General features: G+C 36.6%; 1 protein-coding gene across 2 annotated transcripts in view; it reads right to left on the bottom strand.

Moving 5' to 3' along the window:
- The window catches only part of LOC107755548 (attractin-like protein 1), a 98,863-nt gene that overhangs the window by 8,410 nt on the left and 64,643 nt on the right, over positions 1-25,810 (bottom strand). For both annotated transcript variants that reach the window (XM_016572417.1, XM_016572418.1), the window contains 2 exons: positions 22,992-23,070; positions 7,645-7,752 (listed from right to left, as the gene is read on the bottom strand). In XM_016572417.1, coding sequence (XP_016427903.1) covers positions 7,645-7,752; positions 22,992-23,070 — 187 coding nt within the window. The remainder of the gene's footprint in view (positions 1-7,644; positions 7,753-22,991; positions 23,071-25,810) is intronic.

Here is a 25,810-nt window from a genome sequence, read left to right as displayed (position 1 = left end):
TGTTCTTTTTAACTTTTTATTTATCAAAGAATCCTGAAAAAAGTATCACAGGTCCAAAAAAAATTAAGCAGCACAACTGTTTCCAACACTGATTATAAATCAGCATATAAGAATGATTTCTGAAGGATCATGTGACACTGAAGACTGGAGTTATGATGCTGAAAAATCAGCTTTGCTTCACAGGAATAAATTATATTTTAAAGGATATTAAAATAAAAAAATGTTATTTTAAATTGCAATAATATTTCACAAAATTAGTTTTTTTTTCTGTATTTTTTGATTAAATAGATACAGCCTTGATGAAAACATAAAAAATATTACTGATCCCAAACTTTTAAACGACAGACAGACAGACAGACAGACAGATAGACAGATAGATAGATAGAGATAACAAAGGAGGTAACAAATGCATAAATATACACGCCAAAGACTATCCAAATACATAACCTTTCTGGCAAGATTTTTTTTCTCACCTATATAAATCACAGCGAATGTGTTCAGTTCTAAAATGAAAGAATGCCCAAGCCCATCGCTTTCTCTCATTTCGTGAGAGAACTCATGGAACGTGATGGCACAGGCGTGGAGGGGCTTGTGAAAGGTCAAATTAAGCTTGCGCTGACAGTGATGTCCATCAAGCCCGGCAGACAGAGGCTGTTATCAGAGCAATATCTGTCTCTTTGAGAGGAAAAGAGGCCACTTGTGCTGCACTTAAAAAGTTCAAAGCCATTGTTTCTGAGTGACAGGGGGTGGCAGGAGGCGTCTAGCTTCCCTTCTAGCTCTCTTATTCCTCCGTGTGCAGAATATCATTGTTTTTCCTATTGATTCTCTCTCTCCCTCACACCACATGCTATTTCTTTATCAAAATCAGTCTGTAGTCTGTAGAGATAAATCCTTCTATTGCTACTTAGATCTTAAGGACAAGGTTAAGTTTACACCACAGAGTAAAATGTAACCATAAGGATGTATGTCGATACAAATGTTTGCTCTACTAGCCAGAATATAGGGGTTTAGCACCCCATTTATCATAAGTGATAGACAAAACAAACCGCAGCAGCCTCAAGACTCTTCACTCTGCTCCTTATACACAAATGCATCCTCTTGCTTTTGAATGATACAGCAAACCTAATTATTTCTAGCAAAACACACCAATTAAGTGATTCATGTTAAATATCACACTTAATTACATATCTCCATTTTCAACCCTACACTTACGCATCCATTTCTGGCCAGTGCTATTGTCTGAGCTTGGTAGTTATCCATAATGTAAAGATCTATTTCAATTTCACACCCAAACATGCATTACAATAGACTCTCGCTCAAAGGGGTGACCACTTCCTTACACTTTTAAGTACTTTTAACTTAAATGACAGAGAAAAACATGTTCAAAGCTTTGTAACATTTGCCTCCTTTTAACATTTGTTCTGTGAGTGTACTGCTGTACATGTCTTTTAATATGTTTTCTATAATGTATATATATTTTTTAAAAATCCTCACAGGAAAAAATTTAATATTGTAAAATAAAATTATTATTTTATTATAAAATAGAATATTGTGAAATAAATAAAGTAATTAATTACATATTTTATTACTCCTTTATACAACAAAGGGAGGAATCCTATTTATAGAATTCCTATAAAACATCCATCATGTAATACCAAAATGACCCTAAAAGGTTCTCATTAGTCTGTTATATGTTTGTGGGGACAATGTATTCAATGTATAAACCGTATAAACCATTTAACAAGATCTTCATTCCTCCCAACAACTCCAAACGATCAGACAAATCCATTTTCATGCACTTACTCTCATCCCTTATGGTTTCGGATTCAGTGATATTCGTCTCATTCACATTAGCCTTGCACTATACAGATTACAGTAACCCAACTGCAGGCCATTTAGAAAGCATTGCTATGATGCAGTTAATGAATAACAATACCGTTTAGAGTCGTACTAGCAAGGTAAACTGAGGTTTGTTTGAAAAACGAGATTACAGCGAATTACATTACAGCACACGTGCTGCAAAAATGCACTGGAGAAGGTAATTTAAGAGGTTTTCATAAATTCATAACTTGCGCCGTTTACACTGAAGACATAAATGCTAGCTCAAATCATGGCGTTTTGAGAATACTATAGACTATGTGTGTGCAAGACCATGGTATTATAAATACATATAAAAAAATCCCAAAAGTTTGAGGTCAATAAGATTTTTAAAGAAAATACTTAGAAACGTATTCAACAAGGACACATTAAATTGATCAAAAGTGACAGTAAAGGCATTTATAATATTGATTTATAATGCTGATTATTAAAGTAGCTGAAAGATTTCTATTCATCATGAAAATAATTTATCATGGTTTTCACAAAAATATTAAGCAGCACAAATGTTTTCATTGATGATATGAAATGTTTATTGAGCACCAACTCAGCATATTAGAATGATTTCTGAAGGATCATGTGACACTGAAGACTGGAGTAATGATGCTGAAAATTCAGCATTGCATCACAGAAACATTAAAATAGAAAACAGTTATTTAATATTTCACAACATTACTGTTTTTACTGTATTTTATGAATTTGTGCCATATGAGGAGAACAAAACAAAACAAAACTTACCATCCCCAAACGTTTGAACAGTAGTTTATACTCTGGGAAAGCTGTCAGACCAACTCATAAATAGTTATAGTGTGTCACATTTTCTTCAGAAAAAGCAAAAATCTTTCAGCTTTCGCCCAAGATCATGCACATCAATAGCCCTGCTCATGAATAAACCTCAAACCTAAAAAGTAAACTCAAAAACACACCTTTGAACATGAAAAAGAGGGACAAATCCAGAGAACTGAACATTCATGAAAGACTTGCACGTTTTGTCTCGGGAGAAAACAAGAAGGCTATAAAAAGACATGAACTAGCCAGAAAACAGATGTCTCTCGTACAGCCCTGCTAATTTACAACTAATTGAGGTCCAACTCCATCCCACTCTCCTGCATTGACTAACCTGATGAAAACAGCTCAGCGCCACTGAGCCACATTCAAATTAGACACCGAGGCAAACAGGCTGATGAGAGACACTTTATGGGCCATGTCGTCTTGTCTCGCCAACGTGTCTGTTTAACGTATTTATACTGTAAATATTTCATTCACTGGTTTTCCTTGTATCACTCTATGTGGCCAACTGGTGATTATCTAATATTTTTATGACCACATTCTTTCCCTTATTTCATTTTGGTGTCTTTATTCCACCCAACTCTAATTTCCTCTGTTTTGGTCACCTCTTAACACATTTAAAAATATGTATCGCAATATCTGCTGCTGAAGATGCAGCCGATAAGCTGCTGCTGCTGCTGCTGTGAGTATTAAGCAGCATAGAATGAAAATGGAAATGCAAACAAAGCCATAAAGCAACAGGACAGTCCTCTTCATCTATATGTTTCGCCAGCTTTTAACGGCCTGCGGAGCATCTCATTTGCATGGCTAATAGCAGCATTCACAGTGACAGGGAGCATACAGCGCTGGTCTGTAGATAAGAGCTCACTATTGAGCACTCTCAAACACATGAACGGCTACGTACACAGTGTAATTTAAACAGCCCTCTCTTTGTTGCCTGGTGACAGCCTCCATCCGTGTCTTTATTCCACCCAACTCTAATTTCCTCTGTTTTGGTCACCTCTTAACACATTTAAAAATATGTATCGCAATATCTGCTGCTGAAGATGCAGCCGATAAGCTGCTGCTGCTGCTGCTGTGAGTATTAAGCAGCATAGAATGAAAATGGAAATGCAAACAAAGCCATAAAGCAACAGGACAGTCCTCTTCATCTATATGTTTCGCCAGCTTTTAACGGCCTGCGGAGCATCTCATTTGCATGGCTAATAGCAGCATTCACAGTGACAGGGAGCATACAGCGCTGGTCTGTAGATAAGAGCTCACTATTGAGCACTCTCAAACACATGAACGGCTACGTACACAGTGTAATTTAAACAGCCCTCTCTTTGTTGCCTGGTGACAGCCTCCATCCATCATACTCTGAAACTGTTAACGGGCCCATATGTTGTGCGCTGGCCATGGTGGCAGAGCAGCATCTGTGTCATCTGCACCATTTAAAAAGGGCCGGCCTCACACTGGCTTCATAATGCACTTCTGCTGACCTCGATGCACAACAATTTTTTCTTCAGTCCAGTCAAGCCCAACACAAACCAGACCAGTCCAGCCTAACGCACAGCCAGAGTGGCCTAAACATGACCTGTGACAGATGAAAACGGACTGTAGAGATTGTAGAGATTACAGAAGCAGTCCTGTCATTATATTGCAAAAATCATGCGGGACGGTGTGCAGGAAGGATCAAATCTTGTCTATGTTATGTCTAGGTGTGTAACAGTACACATATTTGTACTGAAAAAAATGTTGGTACAGGTCTTTTGATTCGACACACATGTGTACCAAGTGAATGCATTGTTATTTTATCTCCTGCATGTACAGAACTTCTGTGTGTGTGTGTGTGTGTGTGTGGAATGTATTTAGAAACTATATATGGATATATAGAAAAATACAATGCTTCAAACACATTTAAAAATGAACAGAGAGGAAAACGGCACAATCGGAGTTGTCCTAAACATAAGACAAGCTTAAGCACTTCAAACAAATTCATAAGCATAGAGTTTAAAGCAGCTTGCACTCCTGTCAGATGCATGTGCTGTTTAATGCATTAGAGACATGTTTTCCACAGCACATAACTTATATTTATGGTTGTGTCCATATCTGTAAATGCTGGAAAGACATTTTCATTTTGCAAAAAAGGCTCATCCTGACATTAAGCGAGTCTCCGTTAAACTTCACAGACTTCACGGAGTACAATAATTCTGACAAAAAATACTTTTAAAACATTTTCCCCCATTTACAACAGCACAATAAACTACAGTGCAAATAGCAGCTAGATGTAGCAGTGATAACAGACTTTTTTATTTAAAGACATAGCCATAGTACATACCGAACCATCAATTATGTATACTATTACACCCCTAGGTATACCCCATTTCTTTCTTTTCTGCCCATCATCTCTTCATTTTTCTATAAATAATCTTGCAAAAAATAAAAAAATAAACTTAAAAGGAATAGTTCCCCCAAAAACTAAATTCTATTAATACTTCACCCTCACCCTCACACTCTTGTCATTACAAACCTGTATGACTTTCTTTCTTCTGTAGAAAACAAAATGAAGAATATTTCAACTGTTTTTGTCTGAACAATAAAAGTAAATGGTATCCAGACCGACACTGGTCCCTACTGGCTTTCATTGTGTGTGTGTGTGTGTGTGTTTATGTGTATATATGTGTGTGTGTGTGTGTGTTAGCAAACTAGAGAAAAACACATTCTTTTCTGCTTGCCACAATAAATCACTATTTTTCTGCACTAAACAAGTGAATTTTACCAAGATATTTCCAGAGATGATAGACAAGACGTTATATAATAATAATTTAATGAAAAACAGAGACATTCAGCCTATTTTTTGAATTTCCTGAAAACGTCTAGATCACACACACACACACACACACAAAGTGGTGAGTAAACAATTAAATGGATTTTTGGATAGACATGCAGTACTGAGTTGTGGCACTGAAGCTAGATGTGTAGGTTCAAATCCATGTCATATCCTAATCCCATTCCCCCTTTTCTACTAATAAATTTCTGTCATAATTCTCTTTTACTATTAATAATACTGCAATGGGCCTATAAACTTCACAGCTACTGCACAGTAACGGCTCAAACGAACCTTGGTTAAATCTGCTATTAACATCTGTCTTGGGTGAGCTAATCTGCAATAACTACAGACAAAAGCTGAGCTACAGGCACATATTACTATGCTGAACTGTCTGGATTGTCCTCTTTTTTTATTAGCAGGTTATGCTAAACAATTCAACAGCACCAGATGCTGTCTCATTAACCTTTATAGAACAGAATTGCTCTCATTTCCCTCCTTTCACCTTCAGCTGCTGCCAGATCCCAGCATAGTGGGGCCAACATCTGGATCTGCCTCAACAGACTCCAAGAAGTGTCAATGTTGATCACCAAGCACATGATGAAGGCTGGGGAAGAGCAATATGAGGGGCCACATATGCCATAAGACTAAACCTAAATATATGCTTAAGGATTTCATACCATGATGTCTCCAAATGCTAAAAATAATCAACAGAAACATAGTAGAGAAGCACGTAGAAGAAAAGCTCAGAAAGCCACTGTGGACAAAATGGCAGAGAATTTAGATCCACTACTGAGCATTTGTTTTTGGGTTTGATTGTGTTTCATTAAAACAGTCCCTGGCTAATTTTGAATACAAACTTGAAATGCTATTGCAAGCAAAGCTTTGAGGGAATGAGCTCTGAGATTAAATAGAAAGGTGGCGGCTCATAATGGGCCTCCTGAGGTGAGCCTGTGCATTAGTGGCAACTGCTTGGAAGATTTGTGCTGGTCGAAATTAAACCTCTGAGGCTGAGAAGTGAACAGAAGGAATCCAGTCTCAAAAGGTGTCTCTGTTTCCACTACAAAGGTGACACAAGTGCGCTCGTTCCTGTTGGTGTCGTCAATCTGGCAACCTGTGTATGCGTCAAGTCAGAGGAGGAGGGTCCGGGTGAAAAAACCCTCTCCAATATTTTTAATTTGGACTGCAATACCTAGTTCAACCACTCGGTGTCAATCCTACACACAGCACCTTTAAAAAGTGATGAGACTCAACAGTATCTCATAAAAGGAACGACATGTTCTGAGAGTACATTCAGTAAAGTAAGGAGCTTTTGAGCTAACAGACTCTCACCGTACAGTGTGCAAAATAAGAAAAATAAGATATGTAGGTACTTTACTATCTGAAGCCAAAATGTTGATTATCAAAACAACTTCTGTTAGCAAACTTCAATTCTCAACAGCTGGCTTGTGGACGCAATTTTACAGAACTTAAGTGGCTCTTCTCACAAGGCTGATGTCCCCATAAATGAGAGCCATGCGCTCGTAAGTGTGAAGCTAAAGTTTGTTTAAAAAGATCCATGATGAACAGCGTTCAGCTGGAGGATTGACGAGTATGTTGTTTTCTGCTCTCTTCATTTGTGGCGTGTCCTCCAACATCCCATAATGCTCACTGAGCACCATTCCACTCTACACTAATGGATTCTGGAGAGTGTTTTGAACATCTCTGCTGAGCGGCAGGTACATCTGCTTTCACAGGTCTGCGTGCGAGCGAGTCTGTTGTGTAACAGCCATGAATCGCGATGCACTTAAATTAGAGCTGTCAAACTGCAAAAGGTTTCTGCTTGGTATTGCTCATTATTTAGACTGGAAACCTCATTAAGCTGGTTCTGAAGGTTAGGTACATTATATATATATATACACACACAGTGATGAAAACATTCCCCTAGATTATATCTAAGACTTTTTTTATTTTACTTGAACTTTTATTACTTGCTTTAATTTTTAAATTAAATAGTAGCTGATTAGAAAAACTGTGGTTTCAAATGAGGGAAGAAAATTTATTTCAGAGCCATATATACACACACAAATACGTTCCACACAGATATTTGATACGGTATATTGGCAAACATTTCATTGAGTAATGGTAGCCAAGTAAACCTAACTGGTTCAAAGTTTAAAGGTCAAACTAACCTCGATTCCACCCTGAAGCAGTTCTATCTGAGTGCCGCCCACATCCAGTGTCACCGCAACCGAGGCAAAAGGGCGACTGGCCATCTGCTGCCTTTCCCTCATCAGTTGCTGTAGCAAAAAGAGATGAAAGAAAGAGGGGGGGAGGGGAAGTATGATACATTAGTAATATACTTTATACTTTCAAACAACTCTAAGATGTCAGTTTTCTTTGTCAAAATCTCAGATTTAAGATTAAAAGTGGTGACTGACAGCTTAAGTGACATGACTCACAGAAAGTTCAGTGACTGATATTTATTGAAAACAGAAAAACCAAAAAGCACCCTGATACACACACACACACTGTGAGGCAGTATGCAGGGATGTTGAGATAAAGAGGAAGGAAAAAGATTACGAAAAGAGAAGAGAACGTGTAAAAAAGAATAGAGAAAGACAGAAAGTGAGAGAGAGAGGCCATTGACAGCACAGTTTTCCAGCACAGGCAGAAACAGGTGGTTGAATAATTCATTTGTTCCATATAAAAAAGTTTGGAGGACCTGGCTAATCAAATGTCCGCAAAGATTGGAAGGAAATTTCTCTTGCCACAACATGCATGACAAGCAATTATTTTGCCATTGATTGCTTGAGCATCAGTATTCCAGTGGTGGAGTTTAATTAATGAAGCATTCCCTGTAATTTCTCCATTCGACTGACTGGCTGGTCGCCCTAAAAGCAGAATTCACAACCTTCATAGAAAATCCCATCCATAACCGATGGCACACTGCTTATTTTACCTCTATGATAGACAGTTTATCTATCATGTGCACATGGTGCACAATTTTCCTTGCTTGTGCATATAGGAGGAGATGACACGGACCAGGTCAGAAGTACTTCTGAAGGTCACATCAATATATTTATCAATACCGACTTCTCATCTGTAATCAGACTGCATATGATGTCACTGAATGAAAGAGAGCGAGCATTCATGAGCATCTGCAGGTGTGACATTGATACAAAAGATCAATACAGTGCAATACAGAGCGTTCAATCATACAGGACTATGCCAGTTAGAGTATCCCACAAGGAACAATTAAAATACCTTTCCAGTGAAACATTCAATAGGCATCTTAATAATACCTAAGCACTGCTTAAATGTCTCATTTCATTTCATTACCAACAATAACATCAAACAATAATGAACAACACTTCATCAGGTATGTAGAAAACGAAAGCTTCTGCCCTGGAAACAAACTTTGAAAGACGTTGTACTTAAAAGAACACTCCAAATCAGCTTCTCTCACTTCAGAGAGATGGAGAAGTCGCAGGTGATGCCTCTATCATCTCTGGATAATCAAGAGTTAAAACATGGAGTGGTCCTCACGACGGTCAATCAATATCTAAATGCAGGCTGATTTGGGTACCAAGGACGAGGCTGATTGCTATTGGATTTGTGATGGAGAGAAGAGTGCTGAGTTAAACTCTAATTGTGTCCCATAACGAAAGACAACAGCTGAGGTACTGTCATTGTCACTGGTTTATTTAAAAGTATTTAAAATAAATGCTGTTCTTTTCTGACCTTTCTATTCAAAGAATCCCGAAAAAAAAAAGTACAATACAATTGAAAATAATAAGAATCATTTCTTGATCAGCACATCAACATATTAGAATGAAGGATCAAAATTCAGCTTTGGGGATCAGAGGAATACATTACATTTTAAAACATTAAAATAGAAAAATGCTAATAATAGTTTTAGTATATAGTATAGTATTTAGTATAATAGTAAAATAGTTTTTCACAATATTACGGTTTTCACTGTATTTTTGAATAAATAAATACAGCCTTGGAGAGCATTAGAGATGTTTTTCAAAAACATACAAAAAACTTTTACAGACTTTTTGAAATGTAGTGCAACTACTTCTATATGGAATTACAAGCAGTGTTTCTGATATACAACAAACAACACAACTGATTCCCCTGAATCACAAACAAATGACTGTTTAGAGCTGGTTCAAACTGAATAAAGTAATAAAAGTAAAATAAAAGTAATAAAATATGAGTTTATATTATATTTTAGGGTAATGTTCAAAAGACAATCTCATGATTAAAAATAAATAAATAAATCCTTAATTGGAAACAAAAATATTTTTTTTTCAAACCAGCAGGAACATGGTAAATGGTTATCTCAAAGAGAGAAAAAAAACAACTTAAAAAAAAAACCCAGTGGTAAATAGCAGTACTTCTCTTTGTATAGAATTCACTACAAAAAGAACACATAAAATGGGAACACTAGTGCATGCCTTTAAGTGCCTTGATTATAGCACTCAAAAGTGACTAATGGTTAAAAGGAGGCAAACTAAGAATCTTTGCACTCAATGAACTGAAGTGAACATTCGATTCCTATGAACACACTGTGTACTACTTACTCATCTGCAAGCTTTCCACATGCTAACTAATCTTCTAACAATGGCAACATGTATCATTACAGAGTTAGACAGATCACTGAATGCTTTCAAGATCATGAATCTTCAACCACTGCAACAGATCTTCAAAACTCAATCTGATTCTGAAAAATGAACATGAAAGACGGTGCTTCTGAACAAGCATCTATATTGAACGATACTGTAATTTGGCAATTAAAACACGTCATTATAGGCAAGCCTTCCTGTAGCTCAAACTGTGGAAACATGGCGCTAGCAATGACAAGGTCATGGGTTCGATTCCCAGGGTAGAGCATAAACTGATACCTTAAATACAATGCAAGTTTATTTTGATTAAATATCAACAGTCTCTCAGAAAGGCATTCAGATTAATAAGTTCTCTAAAAGATTTTAAACAGATGATAATTGGGCCAATAACATCATGTCACCAAACACATACATCAGTGTTTTATTATGAATCTCTGAAAGTCAGTTCAACCTCAGAAATCATAGAATGAACTTCATCCTGTGTCCATGACAAACCTAAAATACAAGAAGGTGGCGACGTCCTTGACGGTGCACATATGGGGCCGACAACGCTGTCTCTGTGGGGGTGTCTATTCAGCACTGACACAAAGAGGTCTCTTCAATGACTTCCGCTCAAATGGGCCCTGATGGCACCACGGTAATTAATCACTCATTATCTTTTCTATTAATCACCACTTGAGGACTGTTATGGCTGATCCCACCGCGACCACATTTATAATGAAATTATCAAAGCTGAGCACACTGCTCACGTCAAGGCTTCTCTTGACAATACGATCTGATCATCTCTGCAAAACGTGAGTGACACCAACCCATGTAACTAAATGTGCATGTGGATGAAAGGAGAGATACTGGAGAGGTAAGATTAGTTGAAAAGTTAAGTGAACTGTCTTTGACTAAATAAACATATTCAGGTAAACAACTGCCTCTTCCAACTTCTAGAAGAGAAATGTTAAAAAAACTAAAAAAATCAGAGTTCAAATCAGTTGGTATTCCCTATACGTAGTTTATTATAAATGAGTTGAGGCCATTTTGTAGTGGTGTGCAATTTCTGAGTAAACTATTTAACTCCATTTATAGTTCACTCTTAGTACCCTTATGATTTATGCTGTACATCCAAAATAAGATCACCTGTGCTATATAATCTAATGTGGAGAGGACTGATAAGTAAAAAGAAAAAAATTGCAGCTTCCTTTATTTCTGCAATCTCTATATTGCACTTGTGCTTTCACTTTTATGATAACTCATTCATAGGTTGTTAAAAACATTAAACAGAACAAGCTAAGTACCAAGAAATAATAATAATAAAAATAATAAATAGTGCAATAATAATGCAGAATGTTTATCTTTCTTGGATTAACTAAATGAGGCAACAATTTATAACTCAGAACATTGTAAACAAAGCAAAAATGATTAATAATAATAAAAATAAAATGCTTGTTCTTGTGCATTTATTCTTTATTATGCGTTTTTAAATTCTCTTTTATTGTGAATTACGATGGCCTATTGTATTAAACATTACAGGCTAACAAGAAAAATTTTAACTATGGAAGAAGCACTGGTAAAAGTTCACAATAAGGACTAATTTGTTAACATTAGTTAACTATGTTAACATGAACTAACAATGAACAATACTCTACATTTTATCAATCTTAATGGTAATTTCAACATTTACTTGTACATTTTTTTAAATCAAAAGTTAAATCTGTTAATAATAGTTAATGCACTTAACTAACATGGACTAACATTAGTTAACTACATTAGTTAACATGAACTAACAATGAACAATACTTCTACGTTAAGGAATAGTTCACCCAAAAATGAAAATTTTGTCATCATTTACTCTCATGTCGTTCCAAACCTGTATAAGTTTCTTTCTTATGTTGAACAAAAAAGAAGATATTTTGAAGATTTTTGATTAACCAAACAGTTGTTGGTCCCCACTGCCTTCCATAGTAGGGAAAGAAATACTATAGAAGTCAATGGGGACCATCAACTGTTTTGATTACCAGCATTCTTCAAAATACCTTTTTTTATGTTCAACATAAGAAAGAAACGCATACAGGTTTGGAACGACATGAGCATGAGTAAATGATGACAACATTTTCATTTTTGGGTAAAGTATTCCTTTAATCATGCTAATTTCAACATTTACAATACATAATTTAAATCAAAAGTTAAATCTGTTAATAATAGTTAATGAACTGATAATAGTTCATGAACATTGTCATTTTATGAACTGAACTAACATGAATGAACAATTGTATTTTTATATACATTATATACATCAACAAAGATATAAAATATATTGCTCAATCTTAGTTCTAACGCATTAACTAAATGAGAGCAAATTGTGAAGTGTTACAGAATTATGTGAGTTTAGTACAAAATAAAGAAAAGTTGCATCTAAATTGCTTTGATTTTAGTCAGAAAAGTGCAGGATTAAAAGGGCAGGGATGCAAGCTGTTAATTCTGCCTGTCGAGCTGGTTGATATCATTGTGAAGCTGCACTCTCATCAAATGCAGATGACATTTGTACCAGAATGGCCCATTTCTGGGGGTGAAACTTCCACATATTTACGAGTCCATTAATTATATCTTAATTTAAATACTGATATGAAGCTATTTGCTTTCCTTCATCCCCTTCAACTAGCATGTTTGGGCATGTGTGCGTGAGTGAGAAAGCGAGCAAACGCAAGGAGAGGAACTGAGAAAATAAAATGACAAAGCATGACAGGGAGAGAGCAAAAGTGAGATGCCGTGAGAGAGCATGGCAGGAAGGGAGAGAGCTGTGGCATGCTCTCATTTGTGCTAACAGATCTTCTCTCGGAAAACAGCCTGGCTTTGTTGACAGCCAAAAAGCACCATCTGCAATTTATCCATCTCTCTCCATCACCTGCTATTACTCATCAGGCCCACTGCCTTTACTACATCAGTGGCATCTCCATAACAATTATGCAAGACAAAGCCAGTCCATCACTGAGAAATACATAGATGCATCCATGTCCCACACCCTCGTGGATGCAGCTGTCCTTTCCAACTAGGGTACATCTGCAATGCTGTTGTGTGACAAAAACTGGATTTTAATCGAGACCTATAATACTTTATAATTGCAGTGCCATAAACCAAGCTCAACATGGAAAGCACGCACACACAAACTTGTAGGGTCTTAGGCTAGAGTTAAGGTCAAACTTATTTTATTCTTCTTTGAAATGCTCTTAAAACCTTGCCCCAGGGAAGTGCTGTAAAAATCTCACTGATGTGAAATTGAGATTGATTGTTCATTGATTTTACTGTAGGCTTCATGTTAAACCCTGCCGAAATCCCCGCTTTCTAGCATTAGGACTTTCCTGTTAGACATTAAACAAGGGCTAAAAACTCTCAAAGCCGTTTTGGCCAAAAATACTAAAATTTAATGGAATGATTTTCCATCCTGGAAATGAAAAACCAATACAGCCCCGATGAAACACTTCAGAAATACCACCGTTTTAAGGTTAAGGCATAAGCTTGTTAAAAAAGCTAGCTAGTTAAATGAATTTATATTTATTTCCTGCAATATAATTATAATAAAAAATACAAATGCAATAAAAATAAATTTAATCATGCATTACTAAATAAATAATCAATAAATAATTATAAAATTATGTTACGAGTTGATTCTCTAGATGATTTCCTTTAACAAATAAAGAATAACTTCTGGAAAGATGTTTTTATTTTATAATACAATTATATAAATCTTAAATGTTCCATACACTGACCTAGACAAGGTAATGGGGAGCCACCCATGGTCTTATGTTGTTTTAAGTCTTATAATTACAAATGAACTATTGAAGAACTATTGAAGAACTATCGAGGAACAAGAAAAGACTTTCAATAGTAGCAAAGTCCCAAATCAGTTAGAAGAAAATTCATTGCCAAATTCAAAATACTTTGGATGCTTAACTGATCAAAAATAACTCTTATATCCTATACAAACATAAAATGCAATTAAGTAATTATGTTAACTATTAATTGCAATTACGTACTCACTGAACTTTGCACATGTGTGGACGTTTTAGACCCAGGAACAGCTTAGCATGTGGGGGAAATTCATTCTGACTAGCAAAGACTTGTCAGTGCCAACACTAGCTAAAATTTTAACAAATTATTCACTGTAGAAATTATGTAAATTAACTCACAAACCAGCAAATTAATTACAGCTGATCATAATTGGAAATGAGGTCTTGAACCAAGCAGAGAAATTTGCCCTGACAAATGACAGAAAGAAAAGTTTTCTCACTGGGAACAAAAATACCTAGTAAAAATGACTTGTCAAAGCATACTGAGAGATATAAATGCACCCACTGATCTTACAGAAAAAGATAAATCTTCAAAAACTTCATAGCTTGTAATTTTTCTCCTAAAGATTTGCTCATGTTTAAAAGTACAATTAAGGTAATCCACTCAGAATCACTTCTGCATTGACCCATCTGATGCAGTTCTTCCTGAGAAACATCAATGACCTGATTAGCTCTTTAAAACATAGATTATGAAATTGACTTCATTGGTTATTCCACGAAGACCTTCTGAGTGCCTGCTCAAAGGACATGTCACTCTCACAGGCTTGAAATTGAATTTGACATTGCTCTGTTAGTGTTACCAAGTATGTAGATCAGGGGCGTTCAATTATAGTCAGCTGGTGACTGGTTGCTCATTCTGAAACCGCATTTTCTGTTACATTGTTGCTAATTAATTAATTAATTAATTACATTAATGAATTAATTATAAACCAACCACATTTTTGTCAGCACCAACATTCTCTATAAATGTCCCAGAATAATCTTCACTGCTTAATGTTTGTCTATAAGCAATGAAAAGCTTGATGGAGTGAGCAAGGACATGGATGCAACTTTTATTACTCTTCTTAATGATGCTTCTTTTAAAGGAACACTCCACTATTTTTGAAAATAGGCTCATTTTCCAACTCCCCTAGTTAAACAGTTGAGTTTTACCGTTTTCAAATCCATTCAGCCGATCTCCGGGTCTGGCGGTAGCACTTTTAGCTGTAGCTTAGCATAGATCATTGAATCGGATTAGACCGTTAGCATCTCGCTCAAAAATGACCAAAGAGTTTCTATATTTTTCCTATTTAAACTTGACTCTTCTGTAGTTACATCGTGTACTAAGACCAAAAATATCATTGCGCCTGCTGCACCCATGGTACAGCAGCAAAGTTCCTAACTGGAAATGACACTGTTTCCAGCTATAGGTGAAGAAGCCAGATTAGAATATGCTATCAGGCTTATAGAAAATAACCAGCATAATCACAGGTATCTGTTTAGCACAGTGGCCAGAATAGGAAGCAGACATTTCTGCAATCTGATACCCCTATACAGTACAGCAGCAATGATTTCCTCACTGAAAAGATAGAGAGAACATTAGAAAGCAAATTGGAAATGTGCAATCAACTGTTGCTGTATATCAGACACCACGATGACCCTTTGTTAAATATCTCTAGGACATGACCCTTCAAATGGTCAGAATTTTGGCTTGCTGCAAAGGGTGTTTTACCCATTGAGCACCTCACTGCATTTTTCCACCTCAGAGACATCAGAGTTACAGAATATTCTTACTAGATGCAGAATGTCAGCTCATGCATTCATAACTTTGAGACCTGATTATTGTAATGCACTTCTGGCTGGATGCCCGATTGTCTCCATAAATAAGCTGCAGTTTGTTTAAAACACTGCATCCAGAGTTCTAACCAGGTCTAGAAAATATGATTATCAGTCCAATATTATCATTGCTGCACTGGTTACCTGTCAATACTTTTACTTTAAAAGCTCTCAGTCAAAATCAATATCATACAGATCTCCTGCTTTCTTAAGGCCTGTTCACACCAAGAACGATAACTATAAATATAACGATATTAGCGTCCACACCAGCGGACGATATCATCTGTTTATTCTAAGCGCACGTGCATATGCCGCTTTAAATTCTCGAGCTTGTTATAGCAGGATGGATTCTGATTGGGTATCAGTGTTTGTATCGTTCATCAGCTGGAAAAAATCATTCTGAAAATGATTCCAACGATATCGTTTCTCTGTGCCTTTATCGTTATAGCTGTGGTGTGGACTCTACTATTCGTTAACATTGAGAATCATTTTTAGAACTATCTTTATCGTTATCTTGCACAAATTGAATAATAACAGAAAAGAATTACAATCAGTTGCATCATATTATAGGTCATAAAATGCCTCATTCTCACAGTAGAAGCAACATAATTGTCTTGTCTTGTACTGGGAAAGATTCGATTTACCTCAAAGGAGTCAGTATTTTTCCCCCAAGCGCTGCAAAATGTAACCATAGCTACAGACAACAGGCTAGAGAAAAGGAAGCATGACCTTCTATGCCTGGACATCACATTTAGCTAAACACAGAACAAATATGTGGGATTCATTTCCAGATCACTGATACGCAAGTCTTTGCTTTGAAAACGCCAAGTGAACAGTTCTACTTCAAGACTCTGCATTGATCCATTTCTTCAGAGCACACTACTGCATCTCTCTGAGCAATGCATGTATCATTTGCACACATCGGTTTGTGTGAACTTGTGATTTAACGAACTCTCGGAAAGTCCCACAACTTGAAAAGAGAGGGCGAGTATTTGTCATAGACTAAAGGTTCCCTTGTGAGTGTGTGATGAATGAAGTGGAAGCAGAGCCTCTGTGTTCAGAGTCACAAATGGTTGTGGCCGTTTGCAAGGCTCTCATTATGGGCAGAAACATTCTTTTTTTCCAGACCGATCAGAGCTGCTTTTCTGCAAGACTAGAGAAGGAGCTGATGCATCCGTGCTGTCCTCATTCCATCGAGCTCTCTCTCTCTCTCTCTGCATAATGTGTCCTTTCCTGACCAATTTGTGTCACACAGGATTGTACCTCATTCATTAAGCTAAGTAATAAGGCTCTGTTTAATTATAGCATAGCTGAGGACGTCTAACTTTTAAAATATCAATAGTTTAAAGCCAATTGTTATATAATTGACATGCTTAATATCTATAACCCACCAAACAATCATTAATGAATGATCATCACTAAAAGCTATTGAAAACTCAACATTAGATAGAGTATAGCTTCGATCCTGCAGACCAAAAGCTCAGTTTCTCTGTCACTTAAACCTACATCTTGGGCTGTAAGCCAGCCAGACTGGTTTTATATTGGGGCTGATACTATGACCTTTAATTAATATTAAAAGGATAAAACTCTTGGTTCCCTTTGCCTGAAGATTGCTGATGCCCTTGAAAAAGAAACATTCTTTATAACACATGGCCCTATCACAGAGATAAAAAGTTTTATTATAACTTCTCCATTTTTCATAATAATGGATACTCCCAGAAAAACCAAAGCATGTACTCAGCAGGCCTGGAATACTGTATAATACTGACTATATAAAATTTCCTGTCTATAGCAGCCTAAAATAGATGCAGTTATCAACAATCACTACAAGGCCACCACAGTCACATATTCTATTCTTTAACACGACTGTGCTAATAAATTAGCATTAGTCTGATTTAAACAACACAGCTTGGATGGCTATTATATCTAAAATTTAAAATAAAATATTAACAATACTATTTGTTATTATTAGAAATATTTAACATTTTGATATTTTTAATGTTTAATATTAATATTAAATACATAATATATTAGATTATGTATTAACTGTTTATACTATTGCAATAGGTTTTGATATGAATATAATGCATATATTCTATATAGTCATTATACAGAGTAGAGTGGCAAAAATTATGAAGTCAAAATGAGGGGAAAAAACAGAAAAAATAGGGGGAAATAATAAAAGGTGGAAAAAACACTGTGGGGAAAAATAGGAAATAGGGAAAAAAATCTGAAAAAAGATGGAGGGATAGTAATACCATCAGCACTTGATACTGTGTCTTTTCTCCAACGAAGGTGACACTGATAAGCAAAGCCCCAGGCGGCGGCTTCAATAATTCTCCAAATGTTGCACACAAACATTCTAGAGATGTTGTTCATGATGGTCAGGCTGCATTTGTGGCTTTTGCTTCTGACCGAAAAATGTGCCTACATCGTACTACCCTGAATCCTACTCATTATTGATTTCATCTCCTGAAGAAAATAGTAAAAAAAGTGCCTATTTATTTTTTAACAAATAAGGCATGCAATCACTATACTGGACAAAAGGCAATATGTTTAGTGTTTTTAGTGATTCTCCACCAGCATACAGCCTCATGCATCAGTTGTGTACGTGACTTGAGCCTCATCACTACTGCAAGCATACACGACTGCATTAAAAACAACCGTATTGTGACAAGGATGTGCATTTAAAGCAATGCTGTTCAATCAAAGAGTGCTGTATGACCATGAGTATGGCACTGCACAGTGAAATGTCAATGCCCCCACCGTCTGTTTTACAGAAGTCATTCCTCCCGCTCTACACTGACATTTAGTGCAGACGTCGGTCATCTGTCCCCCTGAAATGGTACAGAGCCACTCTAGCACCTGTGAACTATTTCCAGTGCAAAGCATGGTTCGTCCCAATGTTATGCCTGTCCGGCATTAGAATCAATCATCAAATCTTTTTGTTAACAAATCAGCCTTGTTTAAAAAGGTTGGGTAAGACAAGAGTCACCAGACATTATTTTCCAGTTTTTTCTGAATCGATTAAAAAATCCTATTGCCAAAAATTATTATGTGATAGGGCACAGCAGAGGCATGTAACCTTCATTACGAGTATATTCACTCCTCTTCAGGCACTCAGAACTGAATTGAATGAGACTGCATGTTAGACGAAATTCAATAACTCAGGAAGACACGGTTTCATTATTCTTAATCACCCCTGTTCCGTCTTGTTCATTTAATTTTCATTTCGGCTTGGGGTTTGCAGTCATTGGTCCGAATAGTGGGAAAGGTATTTTTTCGATATGACGAATCATAAAACATGAGGGTAGACGAGGGCGATGCCCATAGCCAAACCTGTTTGTGTTGCTCACTGGAGAGCAGAGATAAGATTGTTTAATTGCACTTTTTGTAATCTTCCCTCCCACTGTCTAATTTCTAGCTATGAGAAACCAGGCTGTTGACACGTCATTCTCCAAAAAGGCAAGATAAATATTTCATCCACAAAGACAACAGATGCCTTGTATTCAAAAGATTGATCTGTTGTATCATGCAGCACAGCAATAAAATGAGGCAAAGAGCTATGACTGCTGCAACCTCAAATGAAACATGAAAAGTTAAGGGATATTTCTGGAATTTCACACACCGAAAGAAACCATAATCACCTACACAAATGCAAACCAGCCCACATGTCCAGAAGACAGTGGCATAAGTGACTCTATGTAATGCTCCACTGCGGTAAATGCAAAACACCATTATCAAGCCCTCCGGCATCAGACGACAGTCCTCTAATGCACCTGGCTCAGCATAATCACTTAACATCAGGGCTAAACACACACACACACACACAGAGACTATACCATCACTGTGATGAATCAACTCAGAGACATGGAACACATTTCTTCCTCCACTAAACATAAGCTAGAAAACATTTTTCAGATCTGTCATACTGAGACTTGATTTGAAATGGTCATACCGCTATCTCACGCTATGTGGTTTCACAAGGCCAATTCATCTTTGAGGACAATGGCCAAACCATCCTCTGCTGGAAAGTGGTAGCTTTGAGCATCCCTAAGTCTGTATATGAAGTCAGATCAGATGTTTAGTCAGATAAAGTACACCACTATGGGATAAGACTGGCCAAGACTACAAAACAGCAACAAAAATGCTTGGAGATTTTCCTGCAAAGAAAATATTAAGCTATGAAATTATTTACATTCAGTACAAAGAATCATCTGACCCATTCATTATGTTTAGGATCTATGCTTTAGTCTTTATACGCTTTGTATAATTACCAACCAAATCCACTAATATATCATATCTCCATCCCACTGACATCTGAAAATGTGACCACCACATTATGTCTCTGTATAAATAATTCTGAAAATATAAATAGAGGAAAACACATGTGATGATGTGTTGGGAATTGTCATGAGCACCCATCAAGTAAAATGTTTTTGAGAAATAAAAAAATCGATTTTGTTTTAAAAAAGAAACAATAAAAAAAACATAAATTAGTCATATGAAATGCTGCAAGTAAATGTAGGCATCACATAATTATTTTTAAAAATATATTTATTATACATAATATTTTATTCTTAATATTGCTAATATAACTTTTTATTATATAAATTATAGATATGTGACCCTAGACCACAAAACCAGTCATAAGGGTCAATTTTTCGAAATAAGCTGAATAAATAAGCTTTCCATTGATGTATGGTTTGTTAGGATAGGACAATATTTGGCCAAGATAGCTAATCAAAAATTAAGTTTTAATATATTTACAATGGGAAATTTACAAAATATCTTCATTGAACATGATCTTTATTTAATATCCTAATGATTTTTGGCATAAAAGAAAAATCAATAATTTTGACCCATACAATGTATTTTTGACTATTGCTACAAAAATACACCAGCGACTTAAGACTGGTTTTGTGGTCCAGGGTTACATATAATATTTATTATATATAATATTAAGCAGCACAACGGTTTTCAACGTTTATAATAATAAGACTTGTTTCTTGAGCACCAAATCAGTATATTAGAACAGTTTCTGAAGGATCACGTGACTCTGAAGACTGGAGTAATGGCTGCTGAAAATACAGCTTTGCCATCACAGGAATAAATTACATTTTAAAATATATGGGGAAAAAACCCTGAAAATGATTATTTCAAAATCTAATAATATTTCGCAATATTAAATGCAGCCTCGGTGAGCAAAAGTGACTTATTTTGAAAAACATAAAAAATATTTCCCTCTGTGTGTGTGTGCGTGTGAGTGAGGGAGAGAGAGAGGAAAGAGAGAGATTACATACTGTAATCTCTTAAATACAATAAATTTTGTTTGAGAGATCAAATAAATCGCATGATGCATGAGGTTAAGCACTAATTGGATGGTTTTAACCAGATTTTCAAGCACTGTGGTTCAACACAAGAGACTTTAGAGCTAAAGCTGAAACCGAAATAAGACAAACGCAACTGTGCAAATATCCAGGCAGATGACAATGAGACGTTCTCTAGAATTTTCCGGGAAACGACGCACTGAAGGAAATCAAAGACAAGCACTCTGATTTGTGTTGAGCACTGCAGCTTTTTAGATATTCCCTTGTTTGATCTCTCCGCCAAAATCAGTGTAGTAGAGAACATTTGCATAATGGAAGTTATAAACATGTCCTTTGATTTCAACTCATGTCTTTCAAAAAGTCAGTCAGGACAAAAGGCATTCAAAGCAGAGGTTGCAGGGCAGGACAGCTTCTTCGTTTATAATCATACAAACTGAAAGTTACACTTCAAAATGCCAATATATGATATGACCACTATTCGCATGCCTCTGAATGCAAAGGAAAAGCTCTGAAAAATCCCTCTTAGTTTCATTTCTGTCATTTCAAATGATTGGTGCCAAAATTAGGTGCACGCCATTCAGGCTCTTTCTTGATCAAGACAAAAAGGAAGGAGAAAATAAATTTTCAGAAGCAATTATTTTTCTGGAGTGCCTCCTCAAACTTTTCAATCATTTTAAATTAAAGGGGTCATATGATGCTGCTAAAAATAACATTATTTTGTGTATTTGGTGTAATGAAATGTGTTTATGCGGTTTAAAATAAAAAAAACACATTATTTTATATTACAGCGAGAATAAAAGTTACTCCTTCTTTCTTTGCGTGAACATTTGTGTGGCGTTATGCAAATCTTCCCACACAGTTAGGTAGATATGTGGGGGCGTGTTCGAACGAGCCGTTTTAGGGGGGTGTGGCTGACTCTTAACTTTTATAAAGAATATCTCTTTGGATTTGAGACTTTAGTCTTTGCAACTTTACAGATCTTCTTTATGCACCAAGAGCTTGTAACACTCCAAAGAGAAAGGAAAAAATGAAATTGCATCATATGACCCCTTTAAAAGATAAAAAGCTTTTTTTGAGAGTACTTGAGGGCAGAAACAAACAGATAATCTGAACCTGTGGAGTGCAGCTCTGCAGTGAGCCGAATGCTAATGGTGGAAGCCCATCTGCCCCCATCACACATTATTGGATTTAATTCTTTAGATGAATATAGCTTTGGATCGCTGCAATCATAACTCTTGTTTATTTCCATACATCAATTAGGACAGAAGCAAAAGAGATCAACCTCCCTGATTATCAATGTCAATTCTGTCCATTAAAATGGAATAAACGCATTACGGACACTACGACATTGGCTAATCATTCTCGTGGATATCTTATAGTAACTTTTGGGTGCTACCAGGCAGCAAATTAACTCATTATCCAAAACCTAGACCCTTCGATAGCCTGTAATTCTGCCACAACGAAATGAAGAAAGGCAGGAGAAATAGTGGAAGTATGGCATCTCTCTCCTCGATGTGCAGCCATCTGCTGTGCTTATCGTTGGGTCTGCTCTAAACTGCATTAGATAACTCTTGTCAGAGCTAATTGGCTCATAAGGGTCCCTAATTAGGGAGATGGGCATGTTTGTAAGCATTGGACTCTGCAGAGCTGTTTCATGTGGCTGTCAAGGCTTTATATGTACTTCTCAGAGCATCTAATCAAATTCCATGTGAAGGAAAAACCACAAAACAGAAAAGGGAGAACAGATTTACCACAGTGTAGTCATACAGTATATGATACAATGTCAAACAACTGAATTAATCAGCAGATACTTGACTATTTTGAAATTACAAGGATTCTGCCACAAAGCATACAATGTCCTTATCATGGTTACTGTATATTCTTGTGATGGAAAGCGCTTTATGCTTTATGTTTTGTGACATACCTCTCGTCGCCTGGAGGCCCAACAGGTCTGTTTGATCTTCCACACCACTGCAGCTACCAGCAACAGCGACAGAAAACAGCTGTGGGGTGACGAAAATAAGGGATGGAAAGATTAAACATGATGTAGAAATTTCTGATATATATATCAACAAATCACTAGGGATGGGCAGTATGGCACTATATATCAAGCAACAGTAGAAATGTGCCAGCTGGTAAAGAATTTGCTGTACTATTTATAATATAATAGATTTCTGTGTAACTATCAGGGGTTTATCCAATTACAATTTAATGTTGGAGCAAGCAGTTAGCTTTACTGATCTGAGCCTTTTAATTGATATTTAACAGATGCTTTGATGTTTGATGTATTGGTGTAAGATTTATTATTTATTTGTTATAAATAAACTTTGTTTGCTTCCAGGTTCAAAATTAAAATTAAAATAAGATAACTAACAGAATAATCTAAAAACATGCATCACCACATTGCTATTTAAAATATTAAAATATATTTCATTAATATCCCAGCAAAAACACTATCTATATCATGGCATATTGTTACTGTGATATTAAATTACTCATACTGTAATATAAAATTTGAGTCATATTGCCCATCCTTCAAATCACTAATATACAATTGCCATTAATAAAACACAACTTCATGTTACTTTAATGCAACACTTAAGTGTTAAAGTAAGTGTAAAAAAAAAAGCTTTGCACTATGAGCAAGAATGGCTCAGTGACAGATTTATGTTTATACCGTTCAACAGATGAAAAATATGAAAAGCAAAACTTGGTCAAACCAAGCCAAAACTTGGCTTGCTTTGTTGCATTTTGTTAAAGATTTTACAGTGCAATAAAAGATAATCCCACTTTAAAAGATTAAAGTAAATGGACAAAAGATAAATGTCAACACATTTCTGAAACTCGCTGAAGGCCTTCCAGTTGTCAAGCTGAGAAATCTGATTTTTTTTCAGTAAAGTGTTATGGTCTAGCTAGTCTCGCGTAGCCAGACCTTCAGACTGACGGCTGAAGGTCTGGAATTCATGGCAGCATTCATTGGCCAAGGCCCGCCCATGAGGCCGTTTGACCGACATGTCAAACAACCAATCACAGTCCTTTTTTAGTTTCAGCATCACGCTTCGGGGAGTGGAAATGTCGCCACAATAACAGACCGGTGTGTAAAACTCTCGGACGTATTTTAAAGATTCTATGCCGCGAACTTGAAATATTTCACATACTTTTGAAAATCCAGCGTTTAGTTGATCCTGATAAGCGCTCATCGTCACAGTTGTAAACACGACGGCTTTCTTCTTTCGTGAGTGGGTTTGGCGCCACGGCATCTTTGTTTCCAGGCGGAACGTTAAAGAACGCGACACACACGTCTCCCGGAAATCCTGTATAAATCAACCAATCCGATGACCACTTCAAAACTCCTGAAGTGTTTCCACTTTTGTGTGCCATATGCATCAGACGTTCAGCCAACGGTCCGTGGGCGTGACATCTGAGGCTGAGACTATGGTCTGGCGATGTGCTTCAAAAGGCAAATCTTAAAACTGCACCGACAGTGAAGCCATGAATTGTAAGGAAATTGCTTTTGCTGACTGTATTTACGGAGATATGCGAGCATTCGTAAACATCTGCGTGTGAAATTAATTCACGGTTCGCACAGATGAAAAAAAGACGTGGAGAAAAAAAAAAGAATGATGAAATCCTTTTAGTGCTTTCAAACGCACGCCATCTTGGGTTTGTTTGAAGATAATGGCAAATTGGAGACGAATGGGGAAGAGAGAAACTTGAATGGCTCGATTAAGTAGCAGTGCGGTAGAAATCCCCCTTCAGATCGGAGCCTTTCATCCGGTGCATTGCAGGCAGTAAACAGGACTTAATTCCCTCCGCGGTTCCACCTGGAATCCAAATTAATATGAAAAATAAAGCAAATAAAGGTTCTCGCCCCTTGTGTGGCGGTACATTCGGTGGCTTGGGTAAACGTGAGAAAATGAAGGTGGCATCCAGGGAACATTCAAAGCAGAAGACAGTATGAAAGGTGTGGAATGAGCTGTGGGAGAAAGAACGGAAAAGCCAACTGCTAAACAATGATAAAAAAGGTGTATCTAAGTTAGACACTCGTTTGCTCTGATCCAACAAACAAACCACTCCACTGACTTGGAGAAGGCTTTTCTCCCCCATTTGCAGAAGCAGAAAAGATCCAGAGCAACAAATTGATGATTAAACTTTGGACTAAAGTGTTATTTAGATCATTAGCAGCAATTGGGTAGATGAGCAGCCTTGTATTGACCCATTTCAGGAGTCACGTCAGACGTTTTAGGGCAAAATGCAGGTGTTATTCCAAAGATCTGCATTTCTTCTTCTTCTAGTGCAGTCCATGTGTTCTGCAACATTAACATTAGACTTTAATAACAGAATACAAAAAATAAAAGTCAGAGATTGCAATGGACAGCTAACAGAAAAGGAACTAGGAGATACAAACGATGCAATGAAGATGACACACATTCCCCTTAGGCCAGATGAGTTTTCTTCAGTCTCATAAAGGACCACTGACATCAACAAGACCATATGAGACAAAAATGTCACTGTCATCCCCCTGATGATTTCATCTTCTGCCAATTGAGCAACCATTTTTAGTGTTCCTGGCATCCCTGACTGTCTCATTGCAGTGAGAGTAGGATCCAAAGGACGATCGTATGGCATGACACCCCTCTTACAATCGATGTTTAGTCAAACTCGTAGTCAAATCACTCCGCGTTACAGTTTGCTGACTCACAGAGCTCCATGTAAATGAGCAAATGTCTGGGAACTGAAATC

The sequence above is a fragment of the Sinocyclocheilus rhinocerous genome, unplaced genomic scaffold (genome assembly GCF_001515625.1).
Source record: "Sinocyclocheilus rhinocerous isolate Xijiao unplaced genomic scaffold, SAMN03320098_v1.1 scaffold140, whole genome shotgun sequence".
NCBI lineage: Eukaryota > Metazoa > Chordata > Actinopteri > Cypriniformes > Cyprinidae > Sinocyclocheilus > Sinocyclocheilus rhinocerous.
The sequence above is the reverse complement of the archived record's forward strand: the minus strand, read 5'-3'. Positions and strand labels throughout refer to the sequence as shown.